At 37.8% G+C, this 18,540-nt stretch overlaps 1 protein-coding gene across 2 annotated transcripts in view; it reads right to left on the bottom strand.

The window, feature by feature from the left end:
- Positions 1-18,540, bottom strand: part of stk10 (serine/threonine kinase 10) — a 57,232-nt gene that overhangs the window by 13,042 nt on the left and 25,650 nt on the right. The window contains exons 3-9 of one of the 2 annotated variants that reach the window (XM_051877310.1): positions 16,777-16,825; positions 16,236-16,385; positions 12,363-12,435; positions 9,648-9,842; positions 9,296-9,377; positions 5,627-5,767; positions 3,250-3,903 (exon numbers count right to left, since the gene is read on the bottom strand). In XM_051877310.1, coding sequence (XP_051733270.1) covers positions 3,250-3,903; positions 5,627-5,767; positions 9,296-9,377; positions 9,648-9,842; positions 12,363-12,435; positions 16,236-16,385; positions 16,777-16,825 — 1,344 coding nt within the window. The remainder of the gene's footprint in view (positions 1-3,249; positions 3,904-5,626; positions 5,768-9,295; positions 9,378-9,647; positions 9,843-12,362; positions 12,436-16,235; positions 16,386-16,776; positions 16,826-18,540) is intronic. The other variant, XM_051877311.1, reaches the window with a different exon arrangement.

Genomic DNA, 18,540 nt, shown 5'->3' with positions numbered 1-18,540 from the left:
CAAAATACAGTAAATGGGTCAATGACGTGTTTTTGTCCAAAGGCCTTAATAATAATAAAAAACAAAGATATGACATCCAAAGTATGTAAGGTAGTACAACTAGATCTCTTTTATTGAATCCAAAAGGTTTTAATTATATTTTGCAAAAGGTATTTTAAGGATTTTGAAATGTCAAAAGGTCATTCGGTTTAACCGTTCAAAGGTCAATACAGCCATTTCATTTGTGATTAAAATATCTTAAAATGTAATAAATGTATATATTTTTTATTCTGGCATGATTTTATAACATCATATATCAACATAGTGCAAAACATTATTAAAATAATGTGTAAAAGTCGTTGCTTTGTTATGAGAAAGAATGTCTGGAATTTTTTTTTTTTTATGTAATTCGGAGTAACCAATATAAAGGGACCATTTTGGATCAAGTCATGTGGTCAGTATCATGTGACAGGATGTGGCATCATTCAGACACCTGCAAAGGACCACATGGTCATGAAGCAAATTAACTAACTCTCTCTTAACTATATGAAAAATTCATGTTTTCACTTGCTCATCCGCATGTCCCGAAACATCAGGTCATTCGGTACAACCGTTATAAAACATGGAAAATGTTGTAATATTTTAAAAACTACAAAATATAAAATGTTTGATTGTCCTTTTGCTAGATAGCTAGATATCAGCTTGTTAGCATTTTTTTGAAAATATCGTCATTCGGTATAACCAAAATTTTGGTTAAACCGAATGACTTTTTTGGTGACAAATTTTGTCCATCTTGTAAAAAAAAAAATGACAAAAGCAGTGTTAATTGATTATAAAAACCACATAATCTCATTGTTTACACTTAATAAAACTTCAAAATTAATTATATCTCCATTAAGGTTTTTTACACTTTTAAAAACCTTACTCGTCAATGACCCATTAATTTTGTGAAATAATAATTACAATTCAAATTAACCAATGTATTTTAAAATGTAGTTTTCAGCAGGATTCCCAATCGGAGGTATGTTTACCCCAGGCAGTACTTTATGTTAATCATCACAAAATGTAAACTATATTATCAGCCATATATTAAAAGTTGGATATATAGTACATTCTTTACCCGCATTCATACAGTAAACTCACATAAAGCGATTTATACTATGTAGCAAATCTCAACTGTGTGATTGTTTATATCATTGCAAAATGTAAACTATATTATCACAGAGCTCTTGGATATACAAATTCATCCGCATACATACAGTTTACTCAAATAGGATGATATATCTCAATTGATCCATTGCTTGTATCATTGCAAAAATGAACCTACATTATCACCCAGCTCTAATCTGATGAATGCGATTAAACGGCACGAAGATGTTGTTAAAATACTATAAACATTAACATGGCTTTCTGTAAATCTGCTTTGGAATAATGTATATTGTCAAAAGCACTACACACATAATTTTGACTTTACTATTTCAGCAGGCTTCAGGGATACCTGGAAACACTTCCTTTGTTTGGCAAGATTTTGCTTTGTTAAACCTATAAAATAGAAATTACAGCTTAAATTGTAGGGTTGTCAAAAAATTACAGGGCTGTCGTTTGGCCAAGCTCTTTTCCAAGGACTTTCCCCAAGATACTTTGGAAAGCAGTCAGTAATTCTAAAATCCTCCGTTCCATCTTTTCTAAGAACTACTTATAGTTTCTTAGTTTTAGTGAAGGTGAATCTTCGTAATAACGACTATTTTACTGACAATGCTGAAGTCCAACACATTTCTGGTTTGGTGTCACTGAAGGGGTACTTGAGCCATTCTGAAGGGGCTTTGGAGATACACAAGACGTCAAAGATTGAGATGCACAATTTAAATATCCAATTTAAATAACCACATACATCCCTCCATCTAACAGTACAGAGAGAGCTCAGGCACGATGCGGTAAGGGATATTTGGATGGGAGAGGTTTCTGGTGGTGTCTGCAGACAGGCTCGGCTCTGTTTGACAAGGTCCACACCCTGTTTGAGCTCTGTACCTTCACTGTACTACTGTGTGTACTACCCGCCCAAAGCTGCGCCACGTTCCACTAGCTCTCATAAGCAGGGCTCTGTTCTACTGTGGCCCAACTGAGTAGAGACAGTAAACAGAGGACCACACAGTGAATGAAAGCGGAAGTGAGAGTATTAGTATTAGTGTCATTAGTGTTGTACGCAGCACTCCAGACTAACATTTAAGAGCAGTGTCACCAGTACCACCCATTTCTACAGATGGTTTCTATGGTTTGCTTGAATAAGAAGGGGGTTGGGGGTTTGAGGCAGTAACAAATATTAAACTAGATATGTAAATTTTCTGAAGTAAATGTGAGTGGTGCTTGCCAAGGCAAAACTTGGCACTAGGCAGACGCTACCGTGATGCAAGTGACTGCAAGAGAGCCAAACTATAAATCTGTATAATGTTCTGACCATATTCATGATATTATACGGTTGCTAGGGTGCTCTAAATGGTTGTTAGGGACTTACAATACATACAAATACATAAAGCCTGCTGACAGCTGTTTCCAGACAGATCAACTGAGTGTGAGAGAGAGTTCAAGAACGAGAGAGAGAAAGTGTTCCTAAGACCCTGCATATATGTGTGTGTGTGAGTGAATTTTACAGTTGAGATTCAAATTCACGAACATTCATCAATGCAAGTCTATGGGATTTTTTTGCCCGCTTTTTCATCCACTGTGCAAACACCATAGGTCCGATCGCTTAAAAAAATCAGTGCACACCTCTCCTGAATAAGCCGGTCGATTTGACACATCATTCATGGGTCTACGATAAACGGTGCAGGACGAGTTATGCGTTTTGTCTCTTTTAAATGCACATTTAACACATTTAAGAATTGAGTTTGAGTAGGGAAACAGATGAAAATTTACTTAACAACAGTAACAACTGTTTTCTGTTTTTAGTTTAAATCGGTGTCATGTAAAGACCCCCCTGAGTGTGTGCAAAGATGTTTTCATATAAATTGGGCACATCTGCTGAACTCCTCCTCCAGTAATCTCTACTAAAACATAGTGATCTTCCAGGACTTGATACTAAATTTTTTGGTGCGACTAATGCTGCCCACACACTACACAACTTCAGCCCTGATTTTCCACTTGAGTTAATGGATATCAGCGGTAAAAGCCAAAATTTGAAGGAAAGTCAGTGCTTGCTTGAATGAATGACGATTGCTGTGTTTGAATGATCAAGTCAGTGTCGTGTAAACACACCCTTAAAGAAAGACTTACCCATAAAGTGATGGTACCCAAGTCCTTGTTGACAGACATATGACCTGACATGTTTAGGCTGATGTCCATGTTTTCACTGCCCACATCAGAGTATCGTTTTGATAATCTGCCATTTGTGTGAGGAACCAAACTTTCCACATCCTCACCACCCAAAGAGGACCTGTCGCTCGCCACAGACACACGATTGGCCGGCTCTTTGGACTCAGTTTGGTCCAGCATGGTATCTGGTTGCTGGTTAGGCATTACTCCACTGTGGGCTTCTTTCTCCGGTTTCTGTGGTTTCTCTGACACCGCTGAGGGCTGCTCCATGGTGTCTGAAGAAGATTCTGATGACTCTGAAGGATCTGCTGTCCTCAGTAAAGGAAGCTCTGGTTCAGAGCTCTCGACCACTTTGGTGTCCTCTTCAGAGGTGGGCGTGCTTTTTCCATCCTCAATGCCGGAGTCGGAGCTGGAAGCCTTGCCTGATGCCTCGCTCTCAGGTTTGTCATGATCTTCCTCTGGAAACTCGCTGAGATTGTCCTCCTGCTCTTTCAAAGGAGTTTCGGTGGGCACGAGGGTCCTGAGCTCCTCCTCAATCACCGTGTGAGGTGTGTCTTGGGGATTGTCTCCATATAAACTGGTCTCACTGGTTTCTGATGGGTCTTTGACCGGAGCCTAGAAAAAGCACAGACAGAATGAGGCTTATGCGACATAAAAGCCTGACAAATTTATTTACTTCCTTCAAAATAAACCACTCTGTCAGACCCACTGAAAAATATACAGTACCATCGGTCATACATGTAGGCCAAACATCACAGGTTTATATTTGGTCAGAGTAAACCAGCAATGCTATGGCTGTTTTTATAAAAAAGGAAAGTCTCTAGTGCCTGTACTAAAATTGACTGAGAAAACACAGAGATGATGTACAGCTGTTAATAAAGACACTAAAATTGGCAGCAGGCCAGAGACACAGCCGCAGGCCTTCACCCTTATAACTGTTTCCTTACCGAAAAGAGGGACTAATTGTCCTGTGCTTTATATAACTCTAAATAAACGTGGATGGCGTCTTTTGTTTCATTTTTACGTGGTTGAAGGCCAGATGAGAAGTGGAAGAGGAAGTGTATTAGGAGTTATTTTTAAACACTCGTACCATTGTGCCATTCCACCACAACAGCCTACAATAGAAATTTAAATGTAGATGCTAATGTGAAAGTTGGGTGGGGGACACATGTTTTGTACAGTCAAATTATATGAGCAGTATTGACATCACAATCACATTATGACATAAGGGACAAGAGACAAGAGTCAGGCTGGTTCCTCAATGGAAAACTACAGAGTTTCTGCAGGGTTTATGAAGGTAAATTTAAGACTTTAAGACCTTTTTTTAAGAATATGGAAATAACTTATACTGTACCTTCTGATTACACTGCAAAAAAAGGGTCTTAAAATGTCTTAATTTGCCCTTCCACAAATGAAGGCCTTTAAAAAAAAAAGTCTTAAATTATAGGGATAAAAAAATGAAGCCTTAAATTGAAAAAAGTCATAAAATGATGGCATTAACTGTTGCATGTACTGCAAAAAGTGAATATATTCCTCAGTATTTTTGCAAATATGTAAAGATTCTTAAATCAAGATACATTTACTTAAGAAGCAAAATGACAAAAATGAAAGGAGTTTATGATTAAAGCAAGAAAAAATATCTGCCAATTAACTTAATTCAAACCCCACTGCCAGATATTTGTTTTTGTTTTAAGCATAAACTCACTTAATTTCTCAGAAAACAAAACATTATATTACTTTATATAACGATAAACATTAGTTATAAGTTACAAACTGAGGTCATGTGACCTTGTTATTTTGCATGTTAAATTCAGCAAGTTTAAAATATCACGAAAGATTTAAGAGTTGAAAATGGTGGCTGTAATTAATTCAACATACTTGAAATGTAAAGTTAAGTGGCACACTGCATTGTGGGATACAGCACTCCGTGCTCTGTTGTATACTACATATTTTAGTAAATGTAGTATATTATCCGGGTATTTTAAGCATACAAAAATGTGCATACTGTATACAATACATGTATACACTGCAGCAATATAAAGAGTATATTACATAACCTAAATGAGCACATATCTGCATAATTCATGGAGTTCTTGTAATGTCGTGCTGTACGACAGTGTTAATGCCTTTCATAGGTACACCTGCATTGAAGCGTAGAATAAACTTTCCATGCAAAAACAATTACAGTTGTCAAAGCACTAATCAATTGTGTCTCTTTACACCCTGAGCTCTTTTCCATTAGCACTGCATTATTTTTACTCTCTATCAGCACCGAGTGAACTGAGAGATGAATGATACAGAGACATTTGGACTGTGCAATAAGTGAGAAGTGTCAGACCCGTACAGGAGTGAGATCAGCAGGGTCTTCGTCTTCTCCTTCTTCATGATTGTCCTCGATCTCCTCCATCACCTCAGCTTTGGCCTCTGCCACCAGCTCTCTCACTGGACGGTTGGTCTTCACTGAACTCACGAAAGGATGCTGAAACACAGAACATACGTGGAAAGATTATTCTGAGTTCTTCATAACAGTACAAAATTATTCAACTGTGCATAACAATAACATGCACACGTTCACCCAAAAATGAAAATTCTGTCATCATTTACTCACCCTCAAGTTTTTCCAAACCTGTATGAGTTTCTTTCTTCTGTTGAACTCAAAAGAAGATATTTTGAAGAATGTTGGTAATCAAACAGATGACGGTAGGAAAAAAAAAAATACTATGGAAGTCAATGGCTTCCGTCAACTGTTTGATTACCAACATTCTTCAAAATAACTTCTTTTGAGTTTAACAGAAGAAATAAACTCACACGTGTTTGGAACAACATGAGGGTGATTAAATGATGACAAAATGCATGTTTTTGGTGCACTATTCCTTTAAGAAGCATGCACATTAAACTATATGAGCCTGAGAATAGAAATTGTGAGATTAATTCATTTCAGTTTCAGTTATCTTTTGACTCAAGAGAACCATCACTAAAACTTGTATCAGACTGTCGTGGTTGGCTCAAACTGAATCAAAGTAGCAGTAAAGAATCACAATCAAATTAAATTGACAGAGCAAGTATTTATATCTGAAATTTGGCCATTCGGTTTGAGTCAATTATTTTCAGCTGATTTGAAAATAATTATCACATTCTAATTTGTAGTTCAGGCATCCTTCAGAAAACTCTTCTGTCAGCAAAACCCCTGAGATTCGTTAATATTTTATAATTTAACAAGTTTTAACACGCCGTTTTTGTGTGTGTCCCCTTAAATGCAAATGAGCTGCTGCTCCCGGCCCCCTTTCCAGAAGAGGGCGGAGCTTTAACAGCTCACGCTTCAGTCGCTCAACAACAACAAAGCTGGAGAATCTCACGCAGCCAAAATGAGGATTGTCAGTAACGGTGTTCAGCCTTACATTGTTCAAACCGGAGTCGACACTGATGGAGAGACTCAGGAAGAACTTTTAGAATGAAACTGGACGTTTCTGAATGGTTAGTGGATAAATTTATGTAGTTGCTGTGGAGTTGATTCAACTCATCGACTAGCATGTGCCGTCATGTTAATCTTTTGTGCAAATCCAGCGTTGGATTGACCCTCGTTTGTGAAGCAGTCCGGCGTAAAATGACGGCATGTCAACAACACTCTACTACAACAACTCTTCCTCTTCTTTAAAGCAGCCCAACATGGCCTCACCCCCTTTGTTGTGTGTTCTCGGTGGCGGGGTTTATGTAAATTTTAGGGTTCATGATGTCACCAACCCAAGAAGAAGTTTGTTGTAGTCCCTACCAGCCATTTGTTGTAGTCCTTAAAAAGCAATTTCTGTAGAAGAAAATATCTCCCTTTGTATTGAACTTTGAGCGTCGTAACTTTGCAGATGTTGTTTATGCTCAAACAGCAACATTACACACTAACTAAAGTTAAAAAAGTCAAATCATAATCAAGAACCCCTTTAAATGATTTGAATGCACTCCGCGTCATGCATTAAAATCCTTTGATGCAGAGCTAGCTGTGGATTATCTCTTATATTTAGTCAAATATTTGTGTTTTGGACTGAAACGCCAGTCGTTGAACTCTCACACTGTTGTGGTACTTGTCTAAGCATGTTATTTTACTTGAAATACTCCTGCAATCAGCAAAAATGGCAGTTCATTAAAACAAAAAATGTTCTTCAGAGAGTCTGGGGTTCAATTAGTAGATCAGTGGAGTTAGATGCGGAGGACTTGAGCTGACCTGTGAAAGCACCAGTGTAATGGAGAGAAACGCTGCTCTCATCTATTATTCAGCTGAGTTGCACCTTGTTTAATTGAAGTGTCCCAGCTGCCGAGCGTATGTGAGGGGGAGTCAAGCGTTAAAAACATACAGCCAGCAATATCAATTACTCTCACCGATGACCGCAACTTACTGACAGTCAAAAACGACAGCTAATGAAGAAAGCCTGCAGCGATTGTATGAGAGGTTAGAAACAGAGCATCCCAATTCATAGTTCATAAAAAATAGTATGTCACTGTTGCTTGGATAGTAGCTAAGATACAGGAACACTACATGCACAAAATGAGTAGAGCTTGGTGCTAGTTGCAAGGTCATGGGTTTGATTCCCATGAAAAAAAATTATAATATAACAGCATATACTATTTATACACTGCCTATGAAACAAGATTTTTTTAAAAATCAAATGTAAGACTTTTTTTAAGACCTGCACAAATAAAATTAATACTGTGTCTATACAGAATAAATCATGGATCTCAGAGTCTTTGACTTAAAAATTCTTCTAAACATGAACAGGGTAACTATAAGTTTTATGTTTTATGTAATATATAAATTTTTCACTACATACAAATTAGAGGGTCGATATTGAATTTTGCTTATATGATAAATATATTTTATGACCTTAAATTAATCAAACTGAATTGAAGACATTTTTGAGAAACTGTTGAGACTCTGTATAAAAGAAGCCCTTGTGTCTGAACATAGATATGATGGCCAAAAATGAGTAAGATGCGGTTCTATTTCAGGTATTTTAAGATCTCTTGACCTCCACCTTGGTTTCGATGACCGTTTTAAACTACAGACTAGCCGATAAAGACTTTGACTTTGCGGTAATGTCTGCCACTCAGGATAAAACAGTGATATATGAACTTAGCATACAACGCAGGATAGGATCTACTGCATATCAATGTTGCCTTCTTCACCTTCATCAACCACCTGGTCTTTCAGGTTGCTTTGTATGCAGCAGAGCATTAAATTAATATGTAATATGAAACACCCAGAAGCGAGAGTGATATCAGAAGAGAAGAGTGAGGTTACTTTATATTCAGTGGCAGGTGTCCAAAATAAGCATTTTACCAATTCCCAACGGAGAAAGAATTTACCAGCCACAAATTAATTGCATTTTATCTAGGAATTACAAATATTTTATTAAATGTTATAATAATAAATATGGGTGTTTCATATTACATATTTTTGAAAGTATTACAAAAGTAAATCGTCCAGTGAGCGAAAAGCTTTGCGAGTTGTGACATGATCCATCTGTCATTGACTTGAATCGCTCGTATCACTAACATTATCTATGGTCAGATCATCGTTCTGACAATTCGATGTAAACTACTGTGTTGCAGTTTCTAATCACGGGCAAGTGTCACCAAAGGCCATTTCGCCAAAGTCCACTCAAAGAGCGTTTGGTGAGTGTCCATTTTTGAAGCAAGTTCTGAATTATCCTGGGCTTTTTTCAACACAGCACATCTACTGTACATGTTTTTCATTTTGTAAACTCCTTAATTGTTCAGTTCCTCTTTTCTGATGGGGTGGAGGTGAAGAAATATCCTAAAGGAAGAGTGCAAATTGCTGTAATTGCCTTTATCCAGTGGGACAGGAAGCAACAAAAGCCTTGATAAGACATTCTGCTGTGGTTTCCTTCACGCATGTGCGTTTGAACATACCGTCTTGAAATGCCTTTACATTAAGCTTCACGTGACTATAATATAATGTATATAGACTTATGACAAGTGTATGTGTGAAATTCCTTACTTCTAGAAGCTGAGCAGCCGTTGGCCTCATCTCGGGGTTTCTGTCCAATGCTTTTTTCAGGAAATCGTTAAATTCCATTGACCTAAAATATACAAAACACTTAAACATTCGCCCCAAGAGGGGTATACAATCTCTTAATGTGTAATGATGATACTGTGATAAAATAACATTCGATGGCCATTCCTTTTCAACATTCAGTCATATTCTAGAAATGTCAAAAGCTATAAATCTAACAAAAAAGCCACAACTATTCTCAGAGAACAGCCCATCTTTGGAAGGAATCTTATACTGATGAAGTCGGTGACTAAAATCTTGAGCGGTCACTCCCATGCCCCCTGGATTTGTGGCTTACCACTTGGCAGGCTGTTCCAGGGTGGGTGGGTCAGACTTGGCAATTTTTAGCAGGACCCTCATGGGGTTCAGCTCATGGTGGGGCGGCTCTATCTGAGCCAGCTCTATCAGCGTGATGCCCAGTGACCAGATGTCAGCTTTATAGTCGTATGGAGCGTCCTTCATGGTCTCACACATCACAACCTCTGGAGCCATCCTGAACATACAGGAAATATCAGAGCAGGTACATCAGGAATGAGCCACAGTAGAGCCAGTTAGACCATGATGAAAGGTTTCACATACATTCCCAGTAAGGAAACACATCTTAAATGATTAGTTCACTTCAGAATTAAAATTTCCTGAATAATTTACTCTCCCCCATGTCATCCAAGATGTTTACGTCTTTCCTTTTCAGTCGAAAAGAAATTAAGGTTTCTGAGGAAAACATTCCAGGATTTCCACTGGGGTTCAACGGGTTGAAGGTCCAAATGTCAGTTTCAGTGCAGCTTCAAAGAGCTCTACACGATCCCAGACGAGGAATAAGGGTCTTATCTAGAGAAAACATCGGTCATTTTCTAAAAAAAATAAAAATGATATACTTTATAACCACAAATGCTCGTCTTGCACTGCTCTGCGATGTGCTACACATTACGTAATCATGTTGGAAAGGTCATGCGTGACGTAGGCAGAAGTACCGCGGTATTGCGAAAAACTCCATCTCATTTTCTCCTTTAACTTCAAAATCGTCCCACATTGTTGTTTTACCTTTTTTTGTAAAGGCCATTTGACTTAGTCTTTGCACGTTCTCTTTGTAGACACTGGATTGATACTTCCGACTACGTCATGCGTGATCTTTCCAACGTGATTACGTAATGCGTGGCGCATCGCAGAGCAGTGCAAGATGAGCATTTGTAGTTAAAAAGTATATAATTTTTATTTTTTTAGAAATGACCGATGGTTTCTCTAGATAAGACTCTTATTCCTCGTCTGGGATCGTGTAGAGCTCTTTGAAGCTGCACTGAAACTGACATTTGGACCTTCAACCCGTTGAACCCCAGTGGAAATCCTGGAATGTTTTCCTCAGAAACCTTAATTTCTTTCCGACTGAAACGGAAAGACGTAAACATCTTGGATGACATGGGGGTGAGTAAATTATCAGGAAATTTGAATTTTTAAGTGACCTAATCCTTTAAATGACTGCAGATATTTAGCCAGTGACTAAAAAAAAAAAATTTACTACAAGCCACTGATAAAACTGATAAAGTTTGTTCATGAGTCAGATAAGGAGACGTTAGTATCAACTAGCTCCTGTGTGTACTCAAAGGAAGGACAAAGGTAGGACAGATATTTTATATCAGAACTCTGAAACTGAACTCTAGTTAATGATTGCTTTAAGGTCCTGTGGGGTATGACAAGACCTCTATTAGCATATTTATATTACCTTTATGGTAATAAACTCACAAAACCTGTAATTATTCATTCTAATTATATTTAATATAATTACATATTGTAGTGATGCACTGCAAGGTTGACAACCGAAGAAATTCGCCTGAAAATCAATGTTTTGTTTTGGCCCGTTTGAAGGGCCGGAGTCATTGACTGAAAATTGCATTGCACGTTTTGACTGTGTCAGTAGCTACTAGGGGTGTAATAGATCTCGGTAAAAAATTCGAACCATACCGTTCTTCACCCATGGTTCAGCACGCACTTGCACCGCGGTTCATCTTAAATCTGATGCATCTATATATGGTTTGATAAAAATAACGAGTAAAACAGACAGACAGAGTTAGGCTAATGTATGTTTCTGTCGATGGATATGCATTCTGACTTCCCAATACGTTACAACAGTGATGATCAAAAAGCGTGGACAAAACAGTCACTCTTTGTAAACTTTGTTCAATAGGAGTATTGAACAAAGTTTCATTTACATCGTCATCACCCGGGTGCTGATAGCGTGCGAGCGCAGGTGAGACATGAACAGCACACGTTGCTATCTGTGTTTAAACTAAACTCATTTAAACCTTGCCAATTAAAACATTTAAGAGCAAGTAAATGCGAAAGAGAATCTGTGCGCAAACATAGCAGGTTATGTCTTAAGTGAACGTAAACAGTCGAGAAAGACAACATGTGTATCAGTATTGTGCGTTATGTCTTAAAGTGACAGCAGCCTAATATTCCTGCGTGTGTATTTTTAATGTTAATCAAACAAAAGACAAAGAAATCACTAACTGCTCTTGACTGAATAGCTTTTAGCTTTAATAATGATTAATCTTCATTTAATTTATACAGTGAAGTTTATATGCAATGTTATTTTACATTTGATTACTTTCTGTACCTGAAAACTACTGTTAGATACCTGAAAAACCTGAAAAGCAATGTTTTTTTGTTTTTTTTTTTCATATTTTTGCACTCTTTTATTTATTTGTGCCGTTGCTTGTAGTTTATTTTTGTTCTTATTTTCTTTATTTTTATTTGAAGTAGTCCTTTTTCCCCTGAACATGTACCGAACCATACCAAAACCGTGACCCTAAAACCGCGATAAATCATTTTTGACTGATTCCAATACAGTGTTAACATGAATGCTAAATAAAGTGATCGGGTTGATGTGTCTGCAGTCATGTGACTGACTGTAAGTGAATCTTACAAAGGAGATTCGATCAATCTTAAGCAGCACTAACTGCGCTTGCCCAATATGTTTTTGCCCAAAGTGATTAAACAGTGAATTTTTAGCACTTACCAATATGGAGTCCCAATGAAAGAGTCTCGCCTTTGGAGAGTTTTGGTGTTTTTTGCAGAAACTCCAAAATCCGCTGTAACAAAAAAATCAGAGATGTTGAATTACACGAGGATTTCCCAGTTTCAAAATTGTCACATTACAACCTCTAAAACGCTAAATGCGTTGACGACAATGCTGAAAAAAAACTGTGCTGTTTAATATTTTTGTGGAAGCTGTGATTCTTTGATAAATAGAAAGTTCAAAAGGCCAGCACTGAAATTAAACAGAAAACTTTTGTAACATTATACATGTTTTACAGTCACTTTTGATAAATAAATCAAAAATTACAGTTATTGTTATTAATAGTAGAATATATTTACATATTTTATTATCATATTTATATAATAATTCATATATTATATTTTTATTGTTTTGTTATTTCAAATACTAATAATAATTTATAATATTTGTGTTTTGACTGCATTTTTGATCAATTAAATGCTAAACAGTTTTTTCTGTATATTATGTTCCACATTGCTGCTTACTGATTTTCCCAGTAAGGATAGAGAAAAAAAGATTAACTGACCAGTTAGCATATGCATGGATTGGATACACATTTATGTGTCAGCTATGACAGATGACTTGTGTGGAGGACAATCTGATGTTTGGAGGACCAGCATCTCTATCACATGAGCATGTTTAAAGTTTCTCTCTCAGGAAGTGGTAAAGGCCAGATATTCTAGTATCTATTGGCCTGGCATTTCGGGGTACCATTAACCAACACACAATGAAGCCACATTCGGTTACATGTTCAGCAGCATTCAGAGGAAATAATTCTCTCATTGAATTGCTAAATCCAATGAGACTTGAGTAGAGAAGTGTAATGAAATATTATAAGTCAGCTCTTGGCAAACTGTGGTACTTTTCAACACAACCTACAACAATACAATGCAGGGTTTCAGGGAAATTTAGATTGTGTGTGTGTGTGTGTGTGTGTTCAAGGGTGTGAGAGAGGTCAAAAGAATTAGTAAGAGATCTTTTGTGATTTAATAGCACAGACACAAGACACTACACTCAACCAAAGGTCACACTTCAGCTCTGTTACAAAACCTAGTGAGCTGCCTAGTGAACAGCATTTTAAGCCATTACAGCCGCTGCAAATGCTGTTATAGACAGGCAGCAGTAATAGTGTATATATATATATATATATATATATATATATATATATATATACACACACACACACACACACACACACTGATGAGCCAAAACATTATGACCAGTCACAGGTGAAATGAATATGGTTGATCATCTTCTAACAAGGCTAACAAGCAAGGTCTGTGTAGATTAGATGGTAATCAAACCATCAGTTCTTGTAATCAAGGTGTTGGATGTGGGAGAAATAAGCAGGAATATCTGAGATCTGAGTGTCTTTGACAAGGACCAAATTGTTATGTCAAGGTGACTGGGTCAGAGTAGGGATCTGAGGAGGGATCGGGTGTTGAGTGCCCAAGGCTCATCGAAACATGAGGGCAACATAGGCTATCCTGTCTGGTCTGAGCCAAGAGAAGGTCTGCTGTGGCACAAGTCACACAAAATGTCACTGATGGTTATGGGAGGAATGTGTTACAACACATAATGCATTGCACTCTGTTGCGTATGGGGCTATGTAGCGTATGGTGTCTATGATGACCCCTGTCCACTGTTGAAAGTGCCTACAATGGGCACGTGAGCATCAGAACTGGATCATAGATCAGTGGAAGATGGTTGCCTGGTCCAATGAGTCCCGTTTTCTTTTACATTACGTGGACGGCCGTGTACATGTGTGCCGTATACCTGAAGAAGTGATGGCACCGGATCACTGTGGGATAACGACAAGCCGGTGGAGGGAGTGTGATGCACTGGACAATGTTCTGCTGGGAAAACCCTAGGTCCGGCAAATTTAACACGTGACACCTACCTAATCATTGTTGCAGACCAGGTACACCCCTTCAGGACAATGGTGTTTCCTGGTGGAAGTGGCCTCTGTTACGAAAGGCTATTTACTTGAGGGTTGTTTGGAAAGATGCATATTGTGTGTGTAGGTTCTTTTCCTTCGTGTGTTTTTCCCTTTCTTGTCTCTTCACTGTTACTGCTCACAGGTGGAGCTGATTCATGGATGGATCTGATTGGTGACAGGAGTGACTGCAGCTGTATTTAAGCCTCCAGGATGATGGAAACATCGGCTCCCTGCTCTCATGTCTTCCTCTGTGTTAGTTTCTACTGTGATTTCGTGAGACATTGGTATACGAGATATTTGTTGCAACCTGTTAAATTAAGTGAACTACTAAGTTGTGATTTATTATTGTTACGTTCTGCTTCTCTCTTCCAGACCATTGTTTGGAGCATGGTAGGGGGAGGTGGGTGCCTGTTTGTTTTGTTAGTTTTCTCCTGTTTATGTTAGCAGGGAGGGAAGTTTTTGTACTTTCTTTGTAATCTGTTTTCCAGGTTATTTTGTAAATGTTAGTTTTGCTTCTTGTTATTTGTTTTGGCTTTTACCCCTCCAAAAGTTTATGTTGCTCTTTATTCTTGTTTAATAAATTCATTTTCCTTGCACTTTAAAAGTGTTTTGTTGTTGTAAAGTTCTGGGAGTGAGAGCGGGACTCAAGGGATCTTTTTAATAGGATCCCTGTTAATTGTTACGGAGAGTTTCATTCTCTTTGAGTAGGGGTTTAACCAATTCATAACACCTCTTTCAGCAGGATAATGCTCCTGCCACACTGCACACATTGTTCAGGAATGGTTTGAGGAACATGATGAAGAGTTCAAGGTGTTGTCCTGGCCTCCAAATTCCCCAAATATCAATCCAATTGAGCATCTGTAGGATGCTCAATTGGATTGAAAAAACTTTTCCAGCTTTATTTACAAATTTTGCCTTACAACATCAAAGTAATGAAAGAAAAACCAAGAGTTCTGAAAATAATAGAAAACTAAAAAATTAGAATAACAGGGTTGGAAAAGTCATCAGTCACCTGATTTAATACTTCGTAGAGCCATCTTTTGCTTTAATTACAGCCATTAATCTTTTTGGATATGTCTGCAGTAGCTTTTCACACCTAGATTGGGGAATATTTGCCCATTCTTCCTTGCAGAACTGCTCAAGTTCAGTCAAATTCCATGGTGAGCGGCAATGGACAAGTCCATCCACAGATTTTCTATGGGATTTAAGTCAGGGCTCTGACTCGGCCACTCAAGGACATTCACCTTCCTATCCTTATGCCATTGCAATGTTCTTTTGGTGGTATGATTAGGATCATTGTCGTGTTGGAAGGTGAATGACCTGCCCATCTTCAGCTGTCTAGCAGAGGGATGCAGGTTTTCCTCAAGAATTTGGATGTACTTGGCAGCATCCATTTTCCCTTCAATCCTGAGCAATCGCCCAGTCCCCGCTGAAGAGAAACACCCCCACAACATAATGCTGCCACCACCATGCTCCACAGTAGGTATGGTGTGTTTTCAGTGGTGTGCTGTGTTTGCTTTTCACCAAACATAGCACCTGGAGTTCAGTCCAAAAATGTCAATTATGGTCTCATCAGACCATAGCACATTCCAGTCTTCCAGGTGTGTTTTTGCATAGCGCAAATGAGACCGAGTGTGGCACTTTTTGTTTCTTTCTATCAGCGCTATGTTTGTATGTTTTCAGTGACATCTCTTCTCTGATGATGTGTTTACTGGCACGAGGGCCAGACAATCCAATCAATCCACCAATTCCCCATGGACAAAATCAAGTCCCGTCCTACATTCTTTTCTTGTTCAAGAAGTGTACGTCACAATAGGAAAAAAAGACTATCGCACCTGACTTTAAACTGCTGCTGACTGAAATCGGATAATCAGTCTGACTGTTCATATACAAACCTAGCTTGATGTCTCCATCCAGTGTGAGGAGAATGTTTCCAGCCTTTAGGTCTCTGTGGATGATCTTCATGCTGTGGAGGTACTGAAGAGCCTCCAACATCTGTTTACAGATCACCCGGATCTGAGGTTCTTGAAGACCCTTGTCCAGCTCTAAAGACAAAAACAAACATCGAACTCTTCAGATCAGAGAACCAAGTGAATGAATCTCATAATGTCAAAAACTCAAAAATAGAAATTGTTAATATATAATATAATATAATATAATATAATATAATAGTCTACAGCGTGATCTCTTTATAATCTATAAAACTCTAGTTTAAGAGGCAAAGTGATGTAACCAAAGGCTATGAACTCTGAGTGACCTTGACTGGCTTGTTCATAAAACATCTAAAATAATGCAATATCCTGTTTAAACTGCTGTAAAAAGGGAGTTTACCTACTTACCCATGCGCTAATAACCAAGATCATCAAAAGGAAGCTGTAGGGGGCCTTTATAAAAATAAGAACATGAGAGGAAGAAGTATGATGATATAGGTCTTACCTAACATGGTGGCATCGACTGCACCTCCAGCACAAAACTCGATCATTATCTGTGGGGGGAAATAAGGTTCAACTTAAGAGGGTTTTGTGCAGGAGAGAGATTTCTGGGAAATTCAGACGCAGAAGAACTCAGTGGAGTTGACAAAGACTCATTTCACATAAACAGGAAAAGGTGGCGTAGTGTAAGTGAGAACACTGGACATTCTCAGTTATTCAGATCACAGAACAATGCCAGACTGAACCAGTTTATTCGAGATTACCTGGACCAGTCATCATAGAGTTCTCAGAATTTGAGGAATGAACTTCATGACTCTTTTATGCTTAAAGCCACCATGACAATTCTTATTTGTTATGGAATACTTCAGTATTTATACTTCTCTGATGATGGGTTTACTGGTGCAAGGGTGGGGCAACTTGTCACTCACATGAGATCCACCAATAGCAAACCACAACCATCCAATCAATTCACCATGGACAAAATCAAGCCCCGCCCTACATTTGTTCTTGTTCGAGAAGCAGTTTCACTCAGATATACGTCACAATAGGGGAGAAAAAAGTCTATCACAACATCCGTTTCATGCCGACTTTAATATTTTATAGTTTCGGAATAAATGTAATAATAGCAAGTCAATTAACAAATCACAGATTCTTGATTATATTGCGTTTTAAAAAATGTCCCAACTTTTCTTGATTTGGGGTTGTATATACTACTACTACTACTACTACTACTACTACTAATAATAATAATAATACGCAATAATAAACTATAAAAAAAAAAATAAATGCTGACTTTCCCCATCATGATTTTTAAATGATCCTGGTCTGAATAACTGACTGGTCGAATATGCAAACATTGTCCTGAGATGATGACAATCTGGGTGAAATATAGTTGGCATAAAGATTAAACTGCACAAACAGTTTGTGAAAGGTTATCATTTACATTGTGTCTTAGCCAGACACGACACAACAAGCTTCCAGTGAGAAGAAATGTGTTTGTTCTGCACGTGACAAAATCACAGCCAATCAGAACGTGTCTGAACGTACCAATCTGATGTTTAATATACAGTTATGTAGAGCAGAATTTTGGACTGATGAGTTTCCACTGTGGGCGGCGCTTAAGTGCTGCAGAAATGACAACTTAACGGCAAAAAAATGCAAGCAAGCGAGTCACTATTATATGGAAACTGAGCAATTCTGAGTCATAGGCCTGTCAGATCTGTGCATGAATTTCTACACCATGGATGTTTACGGATGTTATCGGTTTTTTTTTTTGTTTTGTTTTGTTTTTCTTAAAATCTTTATTACACATTCTTTATTATAAGATGAGGAAATTGTTGCTGCATTTTGATTCATTCAATTCTTAAATTTACCCTGAAATCAGAAGATCCACAACTGATCGCTGAAAAAAAATATGTATTTGTAAAAATTCACAAAAATGAAATACTGTTTTCAACAGGTTCAACACAACACTGATCTGAACTACTTCTAGAGGTCATCTGAAATAATTAATCAATATAAACCGGCCTCGAGCAAAATATGTTAGGAAGTTAGGCCCAATAGTAATTCTGTATCATAAAATCATATATCATAAAAACTGAAATGCTATGATGTGACTAATAATGCCATCACGTGTGTTCAAATAAGAAACCATATTTTGGGAAGTAGTATGTCTGTGCGTGTAGCAAAGCTATTTATTATTCTTCACTGTGATGAGTTCACAAAACAAAGAAACAGTCACGTGTTTTGAATAACCATCTTCAGCATA

Source organism: Ctenopharyngodon idella, chromosome 21 (assembly GCF_019924925.1).
Source record: "Ctenopharyngodon idella isolate HZGC_01 chromosome 21, HZGC01, whole genome shotgun sequence".
In the NCBI taxonomy this organism is placed as follows: Eukaryota; Metazoa; Chordata; class Actinopteri; order Cypriniformes; family Xenocyprididae; genus Ctenopharyngodon; species Ctenopharyngodon idella.
Note: the sequence above shows the minus strand (reverse complement) of the source record. Positions and strands in the feature narration are given on the sequence as shown.